Source organism: Trichosurus vulpecula, chromosome 4 (assembly GCF_011100635.1).
Source record: "Trichosurus vulpecula isolate mTriVul1 chromosome 4, mTriVul1.pri, whole genome shotgun sequence".
In the NCBI taxonomy this organism is placed as follows: domain Eukaryota; kingdom Metazoa; phylum Chordata; class Mammalia; order Diprotodontia; family Phalangeridae; genus Trichosurus; species Trichosurus vulpecula.
The window spans coordinates 14,704,369-14,726,086 of record NC_050576.1 but is presented as its reverse complement, the minus strand read 5'-3'; the positions used below and the strand labels follow the sequence as shown (position 1 = coordinate 14,726,086).

The 21,718-nt window shown below is 42.7% G+C and overlaps 1 protein-coding gene across 1 annotated transcript in view; it reads left to right on the top strand.

Annotated features, from left to right (window-relative positions):
* The window catches only part of RAVER2 (ribonucleoprotein, PTB binding 2), a gene marked incomplete in the record, with an annotated part of 96,437 nt that overhangs the window by 67,651 nt on the left and 7,068 nt on the right, over nt 1-21,718 (top strand). Inside the window, 5 exon segments of the mRNA XM_036754257.1 lie at nt 9,850-9,935; nt 12,215-12,322; nt 12,682-12,793; nt 14,948-15,177; nt 21,174-21,285. Coding sequence (XP_036610152.1) covers nt 9,850-9,935; nt 12,215-12,322; nt 12,682-12,793; nt 14,948-15,177; nt 21,174-21,285 — 648 coding nt within the window.

Here is a 21,718-nt window from a genome sequence, read left to right as displayed (position 1 = left end):
ACTAAGGGAAAGGATGAAAAACAGAGGGTAGGGAGAATGGAAGAATATTTATTTATCTATCTATTTATTTATAGCATTACTTTTTTATATTTTGAGTTCCAGATTGCCTCCCCCACCTATTGAGAAGGCAAGCAATATGATAACCCATTATATCTGTGAAGTCACTCAAAACATTTCTGTATTAGCTGGGGGGAGGTGGGGGGCAAGGCAGGTGAGGGGAGAGCAAAAAATAATGAAAGTGAAAAACTGAACTCAGTTCATCATCTGTCTCCAGAGGTAAATAGTATTTTTCATCGTGAGTTCTTTGGAGTTACCTTAGATCATTGTATTGATCAGAGCAGCTAAGTCTTTCACAGTTGACCATCATTATGGTATTGCTGTTTGTATGTGTAATGTTCTGCTAGTTCTGCTCACTTCACTTTTTATCAGTTTGCTTATGTCTTCCCAGGTTTTTCTGAAACCGTCCTGCTCATCATTTCTTATAGCATGGTGGTATTCCATCACAGTCATATGCCACAGCTTGTTCAGCCACTCCACAATTGATGGGCATCCCCTGAATTTCCAGGTCTTTGCCACCACAAAGAGAGCTGCTGTGGATGTTTTTGTACATATGGGTCCTTTTCTTTTTTCCTTGATCTCTGGGATACAGACCACTGGTATTGTGAGGTCAAAGAGTATGTCCTTTGGGCATAGTTCTAAGTTGTTCTTCAGAATGGCTGTACTGGTTCAGAACTCCACCAGCAATGCATTGGTGCCCCTGTGTTTCCACATCCTCTCCAGCATTTATAATTTTCCTTTTTTGTCACATCAGCCAACCTGATAGGTGAGGTGGTACTTCAGAGTTGTCTTGGTTTGCATTTCTCTAATCAGTGGTGATTTAGAGCAAGTTTTCATCTGATTGATAGCTTTGATTTCTTCTGAAAATTGCCTGTTTATATCCTTTGACTATTTATCAATTGGGAATGGAGGGAGGAATTTAAGAGTGAAGAGAGGAGAACCTACAGAAAGAGGGTTTCCTTAAAATAACCTAAACAATGATATCTTTAAAGAGGATGCATTTTTTTTAAATCCCAGTTCAGAAAAAGAAAGCCATGTTAGAGACAAGGATAAAAATATAAACCTAACTCATAACATTACATGTGAATGGATTAAATAATCCAATAAAACAAAAGAGTTCAAATTGAATAAGAAAACAGAACCCCAAGATCTGTTGCTTATCAGTTTGTTAAGAGTTTTTTTCCCTCTTCATTCTTTTTTCCTTTAAAAAATAGTCTTTTTTATATAGACGGACCCCTGTGAAAGGAGAGGGGTACTAGAATAAATTAGCCAATGTAACCACAAATTTATCAATAAAGATTTTAAAATGAAAAAAATAATTAAATATTAAAAATCTCTAAGTATTAGAAAATCACACAGAGTCTCAAAATTCTGAGTGGGAAGGACCCTCAGTAGCCATCCAGGCCAAATCATAGATGATGAAGAATCTCTCTATAGAATATTCAACAAGTAGTCTTTCCCCCTCTACTTGAAGATCACCCTTGGGGAAGAGCCCCCCTCCCCTCTCATGGCATCTCATGCTATTTTTGGACCATTCCAATTGTTAAGGAGTCTCTCTGGACATGAAGCCTAATTTTGCCTATTTGTAACTTCTACCCATTGATCCTTGGCTCTCTGGGGCCAAGCAGAGGAAGCCTAATCCTTCTTCCACATGCTGTCCTTTCAAATACTCTGCCCTCATTAGCTCTTCTTCTGACCAGTCTAAACAACCCCCTGCTCCTTCCACTGATTCTCATATGGCATAAACTCTAGGCCCTTCACTGTCTTGCCCTCCTGAATCCCCTTCAGCTTCTTAATGTCCTGCCTAAGATGTGGCCTGGAAAACTGAACACTGTCATCCTCCAGATGTGTACAGTCAGGCAAGGGTTTAAGAAGTGCCCAATTGCTTCCCTCATCCTAGATGCCTGCAGTCCCTCCTAGTCACCACCATCTTTCAGAGACCATTGACACTGGCTCCTTGGGCACATCTACCAATGTAGTCTCTCTCACTCTCATCTAAGATTACACTGTATTTTTTGCTAGCTATTTGTAGCACTTTTTGCCACAGTACCATAAATACTGACTCAGGTAGATACCTAGATATGCACATAGATACATATATTTATTAAATGATACATAGATATATAGAATTATTAAATGTTTACCATATGCCAGGCATTGTGCTTATCACTGGAGATATAAATACAAGGAAGTAAGACACTCCCTCCCCTCAAGAAGCTCACATTCTAATGGAGGAAGACAACACATAAAGGGGATCAGGCAAGTGGGGGATTGTATTGGCAATCAAAATGGACTCTTAGCACTTAATTCAACCAAGTGCCCTTGAAGAGTTTGGCTTTTATTTCCTTGATTAAATTAGGAGTCCTTGATGACCTCCTTGACTCAAGGGAAAGCCTAGTTTACATGGGTTTGAGTGACATATTTATGACATCAGAGGCTTTTAGACCACGTGAGTTTGTCTCATTTTTTGTGACGATTTTAGGTCACATGGATCTGTCTATGTTGATGTTTGTAATTTGTTTGTATTTGCTCGGAAGTTCAGGGTGCTGGCTTTTTCCCCTGAACTAAGTGAATGGTATTTGTATATTGGATTAAAGTAGGATTGTTAACCCCTCAACGTTGCTTTCCTTAGTAAAGGAGATCAAAAGAACCTGGGCTTGCAGCGTTCTGTGAACTGGTTGTCATTGGTTTTACACCCACACAGCAGCTGCTAGCTGGATCGTTGAAACAGGGATGGCAGGAATGGGAAGGGAAGGGTGCCTGTCAGAGGCAAAGCAGCAAGAGGGAAGCAGGAGGAGGGCTCTGGTGAGTCCAGGTGGGAAGTGAAGCATGGCTATGCTCTTTCTTAAAATGGTGGTTGAGCTTGAAGTTCACTAAGAAATCTACATCTTTTTCAGGTGATCGATTGTCTAGTTAGGCCTCCCTCATTTTATATTTATGAAGCTGGGTTTTAGAACCCAAGTGTGAAACTTTATAGATGTCAAATTTTAACTTATTGGATTAAGTGTAGTGCTCTAAACCATTGGGATCTCTTTGAGCCTTGCCTCAGTTGTGTAGGGTGTTGTTAGCTCTCCTTTCCAGCTTTGGGCCATCGGTGTATTTGTTACACATGCTACCAATGCCTGTGTCTAAGACCATGATGAACCTACCAAATGTACCAGGCCAAGTCCAGATCCCTGAGGGCACTACACTGGCGACCTCTTTCCAAGATGATCCCAGTGCTGTGATTATCCAACAATTATTTTTCCCCCCACAACATGAGAGACTTTTATTGAATTCTTTGCTAGCATTTAGATAAACTATAGCATTGCCTTTACCTACCAGCTTAATAACTCTATTAAAAAAGAAAATGAGGTTAGTCAGGATTTACCTCTTCACACTGAAGCCATGTTGGTTTTTCATAGTCATTACTTCCTTGACTAAATGACCACAGATGTCCTGTTAGTGACAGTCTAGCTTTTGGCCAAGAAGTGACATCAAGCTCAGTGGCCTCCAGTCAGCAGGCTGCATTCTCATCCTTTTTTTGATCATTTAGGGTTTCGCCTTTTTCCAGTCCTCTGGTACCTCCTCCTCCATGCTCTGTGGAGCTCAGTGGCTCAGCCATCACACCTGCCACTGCTTTCAGCCCTTGAGTTTATAGTTGACCTAATATATGTGACAAACTTCTGCAGGGCAGCTAGACACTTTCTTATTTCCTTCCTTTGGGGGGAAGGGGGTGGGTATCAGTGCCTAGCTTACTCCTTGTCTCACCCAGAACCAGAGTCCCATGAAGTTTCCTGGAGATCTGATGCTCCATGTCATTTCCAACTCCAACTCCCATGTCTATGTTGTCTTCCCCTATATGAATGGAAGCTCCTTGAGGGCTGGGGCTATTTATTTCACTTTTATATTTGCATTCCCCAGTTATTGGTACAGTTCTTGGCACTTAATAAGTGCTTAATCTTTTTATTCATTCATTCACTGGATTTTGGAATTCCATTCCTTCCTTTCCCAGGTTCATTCTCCTTAGCAGAAGAGATCAGAATTAGACAGCCACTGGTTAGCATTGTCCACTCCTTAATGAGCAATGGTCCTATCCCTTCTCTGATCTTCCTCTTTTCCTCAATTGTTACTTTCTTCACCAACTTCTGCTCATTCTTACTTCTAACACTCTTAACATTTTGCTTACAGGACAATGCCACACTTCCATATTTATCCTTTTCCTCTTCCCCTTGCTTCCACAGTCTTTATATGTGTCCTTTTTTTAAAAAAAAATCTGAATTGGTTCTCTCTGCCAAACAGATGGGTGAGATGGTGCCATGATGTTTTGGAGGGATCCAAATTGGGGTTCACTTCCTAGAGTGTGGAGGTGGAGTATGTTTCACATTCGATAAATATCAAACCATAAAGATAATTGTTGCCATTGGTATGTGTTATTCAGCTGATAATGATTAACAGAACAGTGTTACTCATTTACTTTAACAAAGGTCATAGTTTGGCTGTGCCTTTTCTTTGTGAAGTTGCAGGTCTGCTTCCTCTTTCTTCTTCCTTTACTTTCATAAAAAGCCATTTTTGTCAAAAACAATCAAGGCAGCGTTGCTTTCTAACGATACCATTCAGTCTTTTAATAAACACATCATTGTCTTCGTATATGGCTAGTTGTCAGCTAAGGAACTCTTTGTTCCAGAAGTTTGTATGTTAAGTCAGTTGTCTGGAACATGGAATGCATTCTCCTCTTTAATAATTGTTATAGATAGTGGGTATGTAGGTTCCCAGGCTGACTTGCAAAAGCTTGTTTAACCCCTCATGCAGCTCAAGTAAAATTTGTGCCACTGATTCTTTGTAAGCAAGCCACAAAGTAGAGCAAAGCCATTGTAGAGGGAGTAGGAATTCCCTCTCCCCTCATGTACTCCACTAGCTAGGTAATGGATCAGGAGCTCCCTTTGGCCCCCAGCCACTGGTGGAAGGATAGCAGGGGTGAACTGCTATTTTGCATCATTGAGGGTAAGGAGAAGGAAGAGTGCTATGAATGGTGTGAAAACCAAGGTTGGGGGCTCTAGGGAGTTGGGTGTAAAGAGATGTTCTTGTGGGGGCCTGGGGGTGTATGTAAAGAAAGTAATTTTCAGAAGCAAGAGTCACGTGTATCTGGGGAAATCAGAAAAGGCTTACTTGTAGGAGGTAGTGTATGAATGAATGAATGCATGGATGAATGAATGAATAGCATTTATTAAATGTCTCCCATGTGCCAAGCTTGAGATCAGGTTAGAATGACAACCAGGAATAGAGGCAGCCAATCAATCAAGCCAGGTACTGTGCCAGGCATCGTGGATACAAAGACAAGAGCATATCATTGCCTGCCAACAAGAAGATGTTCCATTGGGAAAGCTAACTTGTGCATATTTAAGTATGAGAAAATGAAAGACATAAATGTGACTGATAAAAATAAAAACTTCACTGTGGCATCCATGACTCTAGTGACTCTGTGAATGGGTCTCTTTAAGTATATAAGGGATTTTCTATATTGGTCCAAATATAGGCTAGACCTTCTCCACAAATCTAACTTTAAAGAAGTCTTAGGCAGACTCCAATCAGGCTCCCAGAGACATGGTTGAAACTTTAATGGTCTCAGAATGATGTGAGTGGCAGCACCAGCTGCCCTACCAACCCGAAGAGCCATGGCCTCTGCAGCACATGCTTCAGGGTTACTCCCACTTTGACCTGAGCCCCTGTTGCTACCCTCTTCCCTCAGAGACTACCTTCCACTTCTACTTTCTGTATCTTGGATGTACAGTTTTTGGCACAGTCTCTCGTATTAGGATGGCAGCTCCTTGAGGACATTCTCAGTTTTTTGGCTTTCTTTGTATCCCTAGTGCTTGGTATAGTGCCTGGCAAATAGTAAGCATTTAGTAAATGCTGACTGATGGACCCACTGATTGGGACCTCACTGCAAAGCCCATTAACTCTCCCTCCTGCCCTTTAGGATGTGAGAGATTAGAGGGAACCACTAGGGGTAAGATATGGGAAAGGATACCTGTGGGTGGCTACCTCTTCAGATGCTTTATCCTTTGTCCTGGGGCCAGGGATCTGCCTTGCTTTTACAGAGATGACCCCAAAGCTTCTACTCTACCTCCACAAACAGCCAGTGGAGCTCAGCATCATGAAGGTGAAAGCCAATGAGAAGATGGAGACAGGGATTATATATCCCACAGCATGATGGGATCTGTCACCCTTTATAATAGAGTCAGGGACTGAGCTAAGAGAGAAAGGAGGGAGGGGTAGGAAGAGAGTGAAAAGAAGGGAGAGGAGAGTGGGGGGAACCCATTTCCTCAGCCATGGCTAGTCTGCCTTCCCCCATTTGTCCTTCGGAGTCTCCACTTGGCTGGGTTCCCTGGAGTCTGCCCTGTTGGCTTACCTTTGCATGTGGCTGAAGCTTAAAATAGCAGCTATCTTCCAAATAGGTTATTCTTTAAAATACGGTGATTTTGGGTCGTGGTTTTTCAGTGTCTATCTGTGTTCTTCCTTTCTAAGAATGCTTATTTTAGGGTATAGCTAATCCTCAGACAACTGTCCCAAATTCTTACATGCTGACTCTCTAGACTTCTCATTTACACACACACACACACGCACACGCACACATGCACATACACATGCACACACATGTTTTTGCTTTTAAATTCTCCCTGACCTCTGGGAGTGAGCATCCAATGGGGCCTGGCCAGGGTCAGCCCCAGTCCTGCCTTTCCAGCTACATCTGGATGTCCAACTCACAGTTTAAATTGAAATGCTCAAAAATGGGCTCATCTTCTTCCTCCCATCCTGCTGCTTCTTACATCTCCCTATTTCAATGACTGGCTCCACCACTGCTTCTGAGGCTGGAAAACTGGGAGTTCTGTTTGATCCTTGCACTCCCCAGATCCAGTCATTAGCCTTGCTAAGTCCGATCATTCCTACCAGGGTGTCCCTAAAGTCTGGACACAGAAAAAATGCATATTTTGAAATATCTGGGATATTAACATACTTTAGCCCCCTTGACTTCTTTTGCTGGGGTATGCTAAAGGAGAAAGTGTACTCAATGAAAATCACAGGTGCAACACACTTGATTGAATGCATAAATAGTGAATGTGCTAAAATTGACGGCAGTGTGAAGTTATTGCATCGAGTTCACATGAATCTTGCAAAGTGCGTCAACCTTTGCATCACAAATGATGGAAATCATATTGAAGATGTTATTTGTTAATATTCCAATTAAATAAAATGTTGTTGAAAATTTCATTCATTTCATTTCTTGAAAATATGCATTTTTGCTGATGTGTCCAGACTTTAAGAACACCCTGTACTTACAGAGGTTCTTCTCTCCTCTCCTCTTCTCTCCTTTCCTCCCCTCCCCTCTCTGCTCCCCTCCTCTCCTCTCCTTTCTTCTCTCCATCTGTCAGCACCAGTGTTCTGCTTGTGAACTCTTGCAATAACTTCCTTGATAGATTTCCAACCCTAATCTATGGCACACTGATATCAGCTTTATCTTTCTAAAGCATTGCTTTGGTCAGGGCCTCAGTCTCCCCATATGTAAAATGAAGGGCTTGGACTAGTTGGCTCTGTGGTCTCTTCTAGCTGCCAGTATTCTGATGCTCCAGATATTTGTGCAGTTTCCATGGATACAGGGGTCAGGGCAGATCTTAGTATCTTTCGCAGGGCCTTGTACATAAAAAGTATGTTGTAGATATAAGGAGTCAAAGGATGAATGTGAAAGGCTGTATTCACATGGAAGCAGTGTGGGGTAAGAGGACAAGCCCTGATTCGGAGTCAGAGGACTTGGGATCGAATCTTGGCTCTGGTTTTTACCTTCCTTGGGACCTAGAGGTGAAATCCCCAGGCCTGAGTTTCTGTATCTCTAAAAGAAGGGCAGTGCTGGGGCAGGGTGGGGTGCTTTAGGCTTTGAGTTTTATTGTGTCCAGCTACACGTGGCCTGGCAGCAGCTCCCTTGCCCAGGATGTTCAGTTCTCCTGTCCTTTCTCCCAGATGCTTGGTTCAGATTAAGCGCCATTGCTGGCTGTATCACTTGATGGTTCAGACCTTTGCTTTCTTAATCAAAGTCACCTCCCACCCCGTCCTCCAGAGTGTGCGCCTATGCTGATACCCCCTCACTGGTCAGGTTTTGTCTTGTGACTTCACGTACTCTATGCCCCAGTCAAACTGGATGACTTACCATCCCCTTGGCCTTCCCACCTCTGTACCAGGCCAGGCCCTATACCTGGGATGCCCATCTCCCCTCTGGAGTCATTCTGTAAAAGCCAACTTCAGTGATTCTTCCTCCAAGACCACAGCTCCATGCCTCGACCCTCTCTCTTTGCCCCTTATCTCTAATACCCTTATGGGACATTTTGTATGTGTCAGATTCCTCTTTTAAATCGTAAGCTCTGTTACTCCGGAGACCTTTGTCCATTTAACTTTGGAGTTTTCTCAGTGTTTTCAAATGGCGATTGGCACACAGTCAGTCCTTCCTGTTTGTTGGACTGGACTGAATTGAGTTTAAGTGCTTTGGAAGGGGAGGTGGGATCATAGCATCTCACACAGGTTCATAGATTTAGAGCCAGAAGGTTATTAGAAGTCTTTATGTCCAACTGTGTTATTTTATAGATGAGAAAACTTGAGGCCGAGGGATTGGGCCTTGTCTGAGGCCACCCAGCTACTAAGTGTCTGAGGTAGGATTTGAACCCAGTCTTCCTGACTCCAGATGCAGTTTTCAGTGCACTTATGAATCTTCTTCAACCCATATTTGAACAGCAATCTCTTCCTCTGAATCCCCAACAAGTCCAGCCTCTCAATCCAGCCACCAGTACTGGAGACCCCACTGCCTTCTGACCAACACCTGCTAAAGTGTTTCTTCATTTCAAGCAACTTCCCAGACCTTGTTCTGCCCTGTGGGGCAAAGCAGAAAATGACTAATCTCTTTTCCTCATGGCAGGATTCCAGATGGCAGAAGATAATTAGAATGCTACCCCCGCTCTGCCATGGTTTTTCTTCTCTCCACACTAAATATCCCCCGTTCTGTCAGCTGTAGGGTGCCGGAGTCCTTCGTCCCTGCATTTTCTCTGCTCATCTATCAACATTTTGAATGCTTCAGCTTTTCGGATATGTCTGACTCTTTGTGGCTTCTTTTGGGGTTGTCTTAGCAGAAATGCTAGAGTGGTTTGCCATTTCCTTTTCCAGCTCATTTCACAGATGAGGAAACTGAGGCAAACAGAGTTAAGCAACTTGCCCAGGGTCACATAGCTAGTCAGTGTCTGAGGCTGGATTTGAACTCAGGTCTTCCTGACTCCAGGCCAGGCGCTCCACGCACTGCAACACCTGGCTGCCCCGTATTTCCACTGGCCTATGGTTTTAATGGGAGGCAAATCAAATTCTGCTCATGTTCTATCCATATCCATGTCCTGCCATGTACTTGCTTCGTAACTTTGGAGAAGGCCCTTCCAACTCTATGGACCCCACCTTCCTCTTCAATAAGTTGGGAGAGTTGGACTAGGTGGTCACTGGCTCTAACAGTCTAACTGGAGTTAGGAAGCTGAGAGAAGATAAATATAGTCCACCTCTGACACCTGCAGGGTGACCTTGGGAAAGTCATTTAACTTCTTTGGGCCTCAGTTTCCTTATTCATAAAATGAAGGGGATGGTGTCATCTCCAAAGTCTCTTCCACTTCTAAATTAAGAGGACATGTCCATTCTTTGCCAGTTTAGGATTCCTGTGGCCTTTTTTTGCTTGTGTCTTGTGAGAATTTTTGCCATTTTGTGGAATTGACATTTCCCTTTTTCTTGCAGCAGTTCTCGGAGCCCCTGCCAGTTTGTCTCATCTGGTGAACCCATCCATCACCCCTGCATTATTGCAGTTGAATAAAATACACCAGGTATGGTCCAGTCCTGTGATCTCCTTGGTCCAGAGATCCCTGGGGGCTTCATCTCCTCTCCTTTGTCCTGTTTGACAAAGTCTGGGTAACTTGGGGTTGCAGAGATTTGCTGGGGGCACCAATGGGTTGAGTGTCACCTCGCCAGCGTTTGGCTAAGGTGGGACCTGACACCACGTCTTCCTGATTTCAGCTCTCTCCTTCACACTATTGTCCGCCACACCAGGTATATCACAACTAAATAGTGCCAGGTTTTCTGATTTGAGGAAGCTTTAATTTGTCATTAGCTGCCAAAGTACTCGAGAACTTTCACTATATAATAATGAAAATAAAATTATTTTTAAGGTATATACCTTAGAAAAAAGATAATTCGGTTATGACATACTGCTTGATTGCTATAAAATATGAACCAGTCTGTTGGTAACAAAGCTTGCTGCTTACACTTTGGCTCTGGGAAAGTAGGTAGGCAGGACAGCCAGATCAAAATGTTGCCTGTTTCCAGCAAGGCCTTAACTCCAAACGTGTTATTACTCAAGGGTGTCAGAAGGCATGAGAATGGGAGAGTATGCTTAGAATTGGGGAGAAAGGGACAAAAATAATCCTAATTTGCAAAGCAGCGAACACACCTCTTACCTTTATTCCTGAGAAGTACAGATTTTAAACTCCAGTATGGGCCTCACAGCATGCTGGGGCCTTTCGTTCCTGGGCAGCCTCAAGGCTTTCCAGATGGTCATATCAGCCTGATAGGATCATTCCTGTACCTCCTCTGAGCCATTCTGATGAAGATCAGAACTTCAGTCCTTGGTTAATCTTAAATTAAGCTGTAATTTCAGCCAGGAGGCTGGTGAAAGAGTTGATTGATATCAGAGTGCCCTCTCTACCAGACAGAATGACTTGGGACTTTCTGCATCTGGCCATCAAAAGATCGCCTTTTGGATAAACCTCTACCACCACCATCATAGTGATAGGGACTGGGCCAGTGATTTCTCTGATATGGGCAACTCCCAAGTAAAGAAATTCTCTCTTCTGATGCAAGTTGGCACTTCCTCTGCAGTTTGTAGTTTTAGAATGTTGCCTAGAGCCCTCAGAGGTTAAGTGACTTGCTGAGAGTCACCTAGTCCTCTAGTAAGTCCAAGACTGGATTTGAACTCAGTTCTTCCTGACTCAAGGCCCAGCACTCTATTCCCTGTGATGCCCTATTTGTTTCCGTACACTCTTTTGCCTTTGTTAAAATTTTTTACCTTCATTAAAATTTTTAAAAATCATGTCTATGCAATCAATAAGTAGTAAGTACCTACTGTGTGCCAGGCATTGTGCTAAGCACACGTTGAAATGTGCCAGGTGTAGTCAGGGCTCCATGTGGTCCATGGTTGCTATGATCAGTTTCACCCTTTCTGATGCTGGGTCTCACTAAAGTAAAAAATGTTAAAGAAAAAAAGAATAATGAAAGCTGGTCCTCATGCTAATAAGTAAGCACTTACTTGACCTCATTGTCTGAGTTTTAAGGTTGTTAATGCTTTTAAGAATACGGCCAATGTTTTAACAACTGGAAAACTTTCATGAAAATGCTGTCCAAGTGTTGGAGATGAGTTTCATGAGTTATTAGCTCCCCACATCTATCCATTAAATACTTGTTTGTATTGAATACAGACAAGTTGTCTTTAAAACAGATTGCATTTAATACAAATTAGTTACTGTTTTATTACAAATATTGTTGGCTTTTAATACCACTCAAAAATAATGTGGCTTATTGTCTGGACTTGGTTATAACATGGAGTGAGTCATATGGAATCAGACCTAGATAGATCTGTAGGGACTCTGTAGGGGCCTTTCCATTGGATGTTAGGGCATATCCAGGTAGTGAGTATTCCTCAATTCCTCTGTCTTCTACATGGGAAAAGTTTGGTTTAGTGTGAGTGCCCTCTCCTCCAGAGTCACTGTGTTTACTTATCTCACCTCTATACTCATTTATCCCTTACAATGGAAAGTCTTGAGGCCTCAGGAATGGGTGGGTGTACCTTGTCGAGCAGTTCTCTTTTCTTTCCTAATGCATCTTGTGTTTTGAAATGGCAATAATAAATAAAGCAACAACAGTAAGGGGTCCAAGAGTTTGGATATTTTGAGGACTGTGTACTTTCACATAAATAAATGCTGATCTGAATTGAGAAGGCGTTAGAATGCATGGTGGTGCCTAGAACTTGGTTATTTTGTCATCTTGGTGAACATCGTATGTTGTAAGAGGATTGTTTGTTAAGCTGACTTTTTTCCCTGTCATTTTTTAGCAGAATTCAGTTATGAGCAATACCTCTCGTTTATTGCTTCAGAATCTCTCTTACTTACAACTGGCCCAGCAACAGCTAATGAAGATTGAGAATATTCATACAAACAGCGTAAGTGTAATACTTAATCCAACAGTTCTGTTGAACAGACTTTGCCCTTTTTCTTCCTCAGTAGGGTTTTCTAGTCACAGCTATAGCCTAGGCCCTTCATAGGCTGCACCCTAGTGCTCTATTTCTGTCCTGGGCTGCTTTACCTCCCTTAAGGAGCCTGATCACACCTTCCACCCCACTCCACAGGGCTCACCATAATGGTGCCATACTCAGAACTCCCAAACTGAACTGATCCACTAGCTGTAGCAAGAATTCCAGACACATGACACCCCCCAGCCCAGTGGGGTACTGTTTCTTTTTACCATATTTGGAATTGCTGTGAAGAGAAGAGGTATTTAAAAGCTTTTTCTTTTCTGCAGAAGCCTGGATTACTGGGTGAACCTCCTGCTATGGTTCTTCAGACGGCGTTAGGAACCGGGGCAGCACCATCCCTGAAGTCAGAATTGGGGCACCGGGGAGAAGAACATAAAAGTAAATGGGGTTTCTTTCCATACCTTCATGTAGTTCTGTTTTTCCTGAGGAGTCAGGTGTGAGATTTGAAGATCCTAATTCGGCCCTCAGCTTCTTTTCCTTTAAGGCAGCTAGGTGGTGCAGTGGTTAAAAGCACTGGAAAGTAAGGAGACTTGAGGTCAAATCCTGTCTCAGGCACTTCCTAGCTGTGTGACCATGGGCAAGTCACTTAACCTCTGCATGCCTCAGTTTTCTCATCTGTAAAATGGGGAGTAATAATGCCACCTACTTCATAGGGTTGTTGTGAGGCTCAAATGAGATGCTTAGTAACTTTAAAAAGCTATATAAATGCCAAACACTAAAATTTTTACATTAAAAAATGTAATGAGTTCTGTATCAGGGCAGGGGATTGATGGCTGTTGATGAGTTTCGAGGGTAGATGTTTCCATGACAGGCAGTGCAGTGATGCCTCAAGGTCATGTCCTGGCTGTGTGATAAGTCACTGCATCACTTAGGCAACTCTCCAGAATGCTGACTCTGCAGAATAGTTGCAAATCTGTATTGATTAAGGAGTAGTTGCAAATCTGCATTGATCACAGAGTCTCCTCGCTGGGAGCTCCCTGACACCCCTGAAATCACAGGTTCACAAATGAAACCTTTGCAGCTTATTCCACTGGCAAATTTTGAGACCCGAGGGTCATCCCCACGACATAGTGAAACATCAGAGGAAGAGGAGGAATGACCATGTACATGCTGAATGACACCCCTCGGCTGTCCCACCAGCATCTCAAACTGGCTGTGTCCAAAGCTGACCTTCATTCTCTTTTCCCCCAACTCCCTCCTCTTCTGAATCTCCTTCTTTCTGCCAAGGACACCATCTTTCTTCCTACCATTGGATTCATAACCTGGAAGGCAAATCTCGCCTAGTTTTCTTTGTTCCTTCATTCGCCCTGAACTCTGCTTCCTGTACAGAACATTCCATCTCTTTCCTGGGTGCCTTTGCATAGACTGTCCCACTATACCCAGAATGCTATTTTTACTCTCCTCTGTCTCTTGGAATCCCTAGCTTTGTCTCTCCTCGGATGCTACTTCCTAAACGATCCTTGTGTTCCTCTCAGTTGTCACTGTCTTTCCCCCCAAAAAGACTCTCTTTACTCAAATGGATCTGCAGTGTGGTTGGTTTTTGGAAGTTCCCTCCAATAACAATGACAACAAATAATAATAATGGCGATGATGATGATAATAGCCAGCATTACACAGCACTTGGCAAATTTCTCATTTGATCCTTACAATAGCCTTGGGAGGTACATGCTGCTGTTATCCCCATATTACAGTTGGGGAAATTGAGGCAGAAAGAAGTCAAATGACTTTCCCAGCCTCACACAGCTAGTAAGTGTCTGGGCTTAAATTGGAACACACGTCTTCTACGCTCTGTGCCTGCTGCATGACTCCTCAGTATCTTCCCATCGGTTCCCCTCCCAATGTGCTGGTGGACTTACTCATCTTCTGCTGAAAGCATAGCAGCTGGATTTTTGCCCAGTAGTCCTCAGTCTCGCCCTGTGTACACTTTCTTTCTCTAGTTTTTTTTTACTTAAGTGTGTACACATTGTTTCTCCCAATAGAATGTAAGCACTTTGAGGGCTAAGATTGGTTCATCTTGTGTTTTTCCCTAGCACTTAACACAATCCTGGGTACGTAGTAGGCATGTAATAAATGCTTAAGGAAGGATAGAAAATGGATGGAAGAAAGGAAAAAAATAAGAAGGAAAAAAGAAGGAGGGAGGAAGGGAGAGAGGGAGGAAGGAAGAAAGGAGAGAAGAACGGGAGGAAGAAAGAGAAGGAAGGAGGAAGAGGGAGAGGGAGGAAAGAATGAGGGATGAACAAAAGGAAGGAAGAGGGAGGGAGGGAGGGAAGGAGGAAGAAAGGAAGGAAATAAAGAAAAAAGAAGGAAGAGAAAGAGATAGGGAAAGAGGGGGGAGGAAGAAAAAGGAAAGAGGTAGAGAGGAAGGGAAGGAAAGAAATAGACTACTCTACAATATATAGAATTTGAGGGGCTTCTTTTGTAACTTAATAGCACTAAAAATCCTCCATCTTGCTAAGTATTTCTAGGAAAAAGACTTCCCTTTCTCGTTGATCTCATCTCCTAACCCAACTGTTCTTTTGACCTTGGATACAGCAGGAGCAGGGATCTTACCGTTCTTTCCAAATCAGCACATGGTTGGCCAAGGTGGGCCAGGGCCAAGCACTCCTCAGGACAAACCATCAGCCATGTTGGGATCGCCAGAAGGAACCGTCTCAGGGCCGCAGACTTATCTTCCGGGCTTTACAAATCCTGCTGCTGGAGGCTTGGGGACGGGTCAGCCCAGGCAACAAAATCAGCCCAAAAGCTCCGAAGCAAGTACAGGGGTAAGGATACAGGAGGCAGGGGAAGAGACAGAAAAAGAAGCTTTCCTCTTAATTTTATGTTACGTGAAATTGCTAACAGTATATTGCCTTTTTTCTTAGTTTAACCTGGGATGAGTTATTAAAATATCTTTACATTATAATTATTTTGAATTTCAAAAGAAAGTAATAACATTTAAATTATCAAAAGAAAAGCAAATATGTAATTACACTGAACTTTATCTGAAATAGTAATAATAAAAGTATCTAATATTTGCATTGTACTTTAAGATTTGCCTTATTTGTGAGGAAGGTGCTATTATCCTCATTGTACAGATAAGGAAACTGATGCTGTCCATGGCTGTATGAACCCACTTACTCTCCCTTTACCTTTTCTTACCAAAATGATCTTCTCCATGCATACTGTTTTTTCCCTATTAGAATGCTAGCTTCGTGGGGGGCGGCGAGGCTTATCTTATTATAACACTTAGCTTAGCCAGGTGCCTGGCACACCCAGTAGGGAATTAAGAAATGCTCTTTCCTTTCCTTTCCTTTCCTTTCCTTTCCTTTCCTTTCCTTTCCTTTCCTTTCCTTTCCTTTCCTTTCCTTTCCTTTCCTTTTCCTTTCCTTCCTTTCCTTTCCTTTTCCTTTCCTCCTTTCCTTTCCTTTCCTTTCCTTTTCCTTCCTTTCCTTCCTTTCCTTTCCTTTTCCTGTCCTTTCCTTTCCTTTTCCTTTCCTTTCCTTTCCTTTCCTTTTCCTTTCCTATTCCTTTCCTTCCTTTCCTTTCCTTCTCCTTTCCTTTCCTTTCCTTCCTTTCCTTCTTCCTTTCCTTTCCTTTCCTTTCCTTCCTTTCCTTTCCTTTCCTTTCCTTTCCTTTCCTGTCCTTCCTTTCCTTTCCTTTCCTTTCCTTTCCTTTCCTTTCCTTTCCTTTCCTTTCCTTTCCTTTCCTTTCCTTTCCTTTCCTTTCCTTTCCTTTCCTTTCCTTTCCTTTCCTTTTCCTTTTTATTTATTAAGTGCCATATCCAGAACAACAGGGCTACTAAGTGTCTGAAGGAAGCGTCAGCCTCTGGTCTTCCTGATTCCAATCTCTGTCCTCTATGCCCCGCTCCCTCTCAGAGGTTCAGAACAACCTATTTATTAAGATGTTAGAAGAAAATATCCACTTTGAAAGAAAAGTTCAATTATTGCAAACAGAAATCACTTTTAAAAGCATATATGTGTGTGTCTGTGTGCATATATGCACACATGTATATGAACAGAAATCACTATGTATATATATATAATAAATAAATAGGAATTGCTTCTAAAAGTATATATATATGTGTGTGTATGTGTATACATACAGGAATCACTTTTAAAGCATACATACATATGACCTTAACTAGATATTTTTATACATAAAGTATACTTGTATATCAAATATACAAGTACATATGTGTATATGTAACATAAATATGAATTACTTTTAAAATTATATATTGTATTGTATAATATATACATATATATACTTTTACTGTGTAATATGTACATTTTATACACACACACACACACACACACACACACATACATACTTTCAAAAGTGATTCCCATTTGCAATAATTGTATTTTTCTTTCAAAGTAGGGTTGTTCCCCCCACCACATCTTAATAAATCGTTATATTCTGAACCTACAAGATGGAGTAGGGGCTAGAAGACAGAGTTTGGAATCAGGAAGATCAGAGATTGAATCTTCCTTCTTTTATGAATACACACAGACATACATAAATATATGCGTGTGTGCGTGTATAATAAAATAGTATATGATTACACATAATCTATTCCATCTTGTTCATAGGCCCTTGTTTAGTTCAATTCCAGGTTTTGTACCTGTTAAAAATAGTTTCAAATGAATATAAAACAAGCTGTTATTTTTAAGCCTGAGTTGTGCAGTACAAATTAAAGGTGCGTTTTTAACTTTTCTAAACATTTATTTTTCTTAATACTTCAAGAATCTCTGTGGAATTCTGTTAACAGGTTGGGAAGTTTTCCCGGCACTGCTGCCATGGTTATATACCATTTATCTGAAGTTGGTATTTTCAAAAATAGGGATGTTGATGTTCCAAACCAGGACAGGCCTGGGTGACTTGGGTGGAGAGCTGTCTGCATTGGAGATGTGGCCAGTGATCGCCTTCCTGCTCCCCCCGCCCTCAGCAGCCCCAGTTGCCACCACCACCCCCCAGCCTAGGCCACAATTTGGCAGCAAGGTCTTGTGGGTTTCCTTCATTTATTCTGGGGTTTGGAATAAAACCTTTGGGCAAAATGATGGCAGCTGTTTCTCCAAGCACCCAGCTCAGGCCTTTGCACGGAGCAGGCATGAAGCAAGTAATTGCTAAATTGTGTTAAGTTGACTTGATTGAGCCTCCCTCATGTTCCTTGTTTGATGCTCTGACCTCTGGCTTTGTGCTTAGAAAAGGAAACTGTGATCCGCAGCACTGAACATGGAAAGCCGTCACAGCAAACCAATCAGATTTCCATTTTTGCAAGGCATATTGGACTTGACAGAGCAGGGGAGGGCCAGAAATAGGCTCTGGATGGATTTTAGTAAGGCATGTGATGAATTTCATAATGAAGTACTTAGATGGCTTGGTGGAGAGGGTGCTAGACTTGGAGTCAAGAAGATCTGAGTTCAAATCCTGCCTTAATCATTTGCTCACCGTGTGGCCCTGGGCAAGTCACTTAACATCTCATCTGTAAAATGGGGTTAATAATAGTACCACAGGATTTTCGTGAGGACCAAATGAGTAATATTCGTAAAGCTCTTTGCAAACCTCGAAGAGCTAAGTAACCGCTGGTTATTATTGTACTATCATTGTGTCCTCCTGAGTAAGATCAAGAAACGGGACTGGATGGGAATGGAATTAAAGGTCTTTCTGACCTATTGTCCTGCCACAAGCAGAGGTGGCTCACCAACGATTTTTGTTAACCTGGGAGGAAGTCTCCAATGGGATATGTCAGGGCTCTCTCCCTGCCTCTCTCCTGTCTAGAATTTTATCAGGGATTTTGATGGGTCAAAGATGGCAGACTTATCAAAACGCCCCCTGTATCCAAAGCTGGGAGGAATACCTGTTTCATTGAATGGCAGAATGGAGAGCATGAAAGATCTCAGCAAGAGAAAGCGTTGGGGCATTTCCAACCAGATGAAATTGGACAGTGAGACTTATAAAGCACTAAAACTATGCTGGATCTGGAGTCAGAGGACCTGAATTCAAGTCCCAGCTCTTCTCTTTTCTAGCTGAGGTCACTTGGGCAGGTGGTTTCATCCTTTTGGGCCTCAGTTTCCTCATCTGTCAAGGAAGGGAGTTAGGTTGGATTAGATGGCCTCTGATTTCTCTAGATCTCTAAAATCTCGTGATCTTATGAACTATACAGGGAGAGGTAATCAAAACTCAGAGCTTTTCATGTGAAAAAGACTTAGGGGCTTTAATTAGCTACAGACTCTCACTCTAATATGCCAGAGCCTAAGTAAATGGGAGGCAGTCTCATTCAGGAAGGTTTATTAAGCTTCTACGATGCCATCCACTGTGCGAGGCTAGAAGAGATAGAAAGTTAGAAAAGACCCAGTGTCTGCCCTCATGAAATCTCCAGTCTGTAGGGAGGTAAGACACTAGCACAGTAAGTCCATGAGAAATGAGGTGTCACTCTGGGAAGGGCCTTTACAGAGCCAAATGTGGGCTTTTCGCTTTTATCCTGGTGGTAATAGAGAGTGAGAACAGAAGAGAAACCTAAGCTGAGCAGTTCTCCATTGATGCCATGCCATCTGTTATGACCATCCCATTCACTTCAAGCAGTGGTCCTTCCTATTCCTTGTTGAATCCTTTTCTCTGCATTAGAGGCTTAAAAATGCAACAAAACGAAACCTCCACCACATTTTTGCTGTCCTTGTGATTCCTCGCCAGCCTCAGCTCACGGCAGGCTTTGGTGTTGCTCGTGTTCTTCTTACAGAACCAGGCCAGGCTTTTGCCTTCATGATCCCTCAGCCCACCCTTGTTTCCTTCTTCTGGACATGACATGTAAAAAGACACATTGTTCATTGAATCCCCTGTGGATCCACAATAGTCTCTTTAGAGACTGTCTTCTGCTCGCTGGAATTATTTTGCTTTGTGTCTTTACAGTGTCATTTGTGAGTTTCCCATCACTCATGGGCTGTGAAACAATGCCAGCATGGAGAAAGAGGTCTCTGCAAGTAGTGATGGGTATAGAGGATATCAGTGGGCTGAAAGGACAGGTGTGGATGGATGGTTGGATGAATTGAACTTCCAAGCTCAGATTTTTCAGTGCTGGTACAATTCTGTAATGTAGGAGAGTCCAGGATGTAAAATTGAGGTGCATGACTGAAGTGCATTGAAGATGGTTGGATCTGAGGAGATTGAGGAATTGGTCACTTAGTTTAAGCCAGGGCTCCTAAGCATGAGTGCTGAAGAGAGAAAAGCTCAGGAAGACCATGAGCATGATACATTGAAAAGCTGAGTGAGTGACCTGGAGGTCAGTAGATGACAGTCATGGGGAGAGAACGATGTATGTTCTTATTTATCCCTGTGTGATCCTAGGCAAGGATAGTGAGAGCCAGTGATGGAGGAATGAACTGGGAGTGGTGATTGAGGTGGTCCCAGAGTACGCCAAAGCCTCCTCCTCTAATGGAAGTCAGGGGAAGCAGCGTTCCATAAGACAGGGTTGCAGTGGTGAGCAGTCCTCAGCTGCCTCCTGGGAAGTGAGGAGCTAGAACACAAGAGGGCTGCAAAGTATGAGGCTGTAGGGTACTTGGTGGGAATTGAAGAGGGGTTCCAAAAGGCACAAGGGGATTGGCCAAAAGATAGGCAAAAAAGGGTGGTGGGGAGGGCCTAGGGGTGGCTGGAATGGAGATGGATATGGAGAAGATAGTCAAGTCTGATTACATCCAAGGCCAAGAGACTATATGACCACAACTTGGTGAATCAGTATGATAGGAGCTAGGTTGGGCTGTCATGTTCTTCTTGTCACGGCTTAATGAATAGAGGCCCAGCAGAGGTCATATACCGCAGTGTTTAAAATACAATGGGCATTCTGGTGTTTGGAGTGGACCTAGACAAAATTTCACCCAAACATGTCTTCTGCCCAATGAGAAAGCCATGAGCTCTCTGGATCGAAAAGAGGATATGGGCAACATGAGGCCTATACTAACTTTTTATTTTTGGTCCCAACTTGGGAACCTCCTCATTGTGGGGACTCTATCCACTGAGATACCTCAGCAATTCATCTTTAGCTTAGAGCTTCAGAGAGTTGCCTAACCCACTGAGAAATAAAATAACTCATTCAGGGTCACATGCCTCATATTTGTCAGATGGAATATTTGAACTCTGGTCTTCCTGACTCCATACCAGTCCTCTTTCCTCTGTTCTACTCAGTCTCTCTTAGACTGTATGAATAAAAAGCTAGTGTCCAAATCAAGGGAGGCAGCAGTCCCACTGTATGCTGTTCTGGTTAGTTCAGAGTAGGCCTGTTTCCAGGTACTACATTTAAAGAGAGACATGGTTAAGTGAGACTTCAGTGGCCTGAGGGTGAACAAGGTCATAAGGGGGTCTTGAAACTATATATATAAAGGATATAAAGCATATTTAGCCTGCAAAGAGAATACTTGGAATGAAAGAAATGATCGTGGCATTCAGATATTTAAAGGAATAGCTTGAGAAAGAGGGCCATTAACTCCAAAGGATAAAATCAGGGCCAGCAGAGAGACATTACAAGGAGGCAGAGTCAACTCAGTATATAAAAGAAATTTGTAACAAATAGTGTGGACCCAAACTGGAACAATTTGCCTTGGGTGGATAGTGAGCTGCCTGTCACTAGAAGTGTTCAAGCAGAGGCTGGGTCACCAGCTCAATTTCTGCGTCTTCTCTTTCCTTTTCTGAGACCTCAGACAGGCCTTTTCTCTTCCTGGGTCTCAGTGTCCCCATATGAAAAGTATCCCCATAAACTAGTCAATTTTTTTCTTTCTTTTTTAAATAGACTGTCTCTAAGAATCAGACTTCGCTTTTGGGGGAACCACCAAAAGAAATCCGGCTTAGTACCAATCCGTACTTGAACTTGGCGAGTGTATTGCCTGGAGTTTGTTTACCAGGTAAGGAAAGAACCCCTCTGGCATCGTTTGTTTACAAGCCTTTGCAAAGTCACTGCAAAGGTGTCTGAGGCCGAGTCTGCCCCTATCCCAAACGCTGCCTGTTCTTTGCACAGGGGCTGGCCAGAGCTTTGAGCACAGGTAGAATGTCTGTTTTTGTCATCAAAAGAATTTACCATTTGGAGACATTAAAAAAGCTCTCACCCTCATGATGTGGGTCTTCCAACAAAAATAATCTTGGTGATCCCATAGAATTTTCCTGTGGAGGGAAAATATTTTTCTTGTTATAAACATCTGCAGCTGAGAGTTCTACAGTGTATCCTTGCAGTAATGTGGTTGGAGGTTAATGCCAGAAAGAAAATAGTGGTGACCCCCTTGGTTCCCATAAGTATACAGTAACACTACATTTAGCTGGACATCTGACTTATTTCAACCT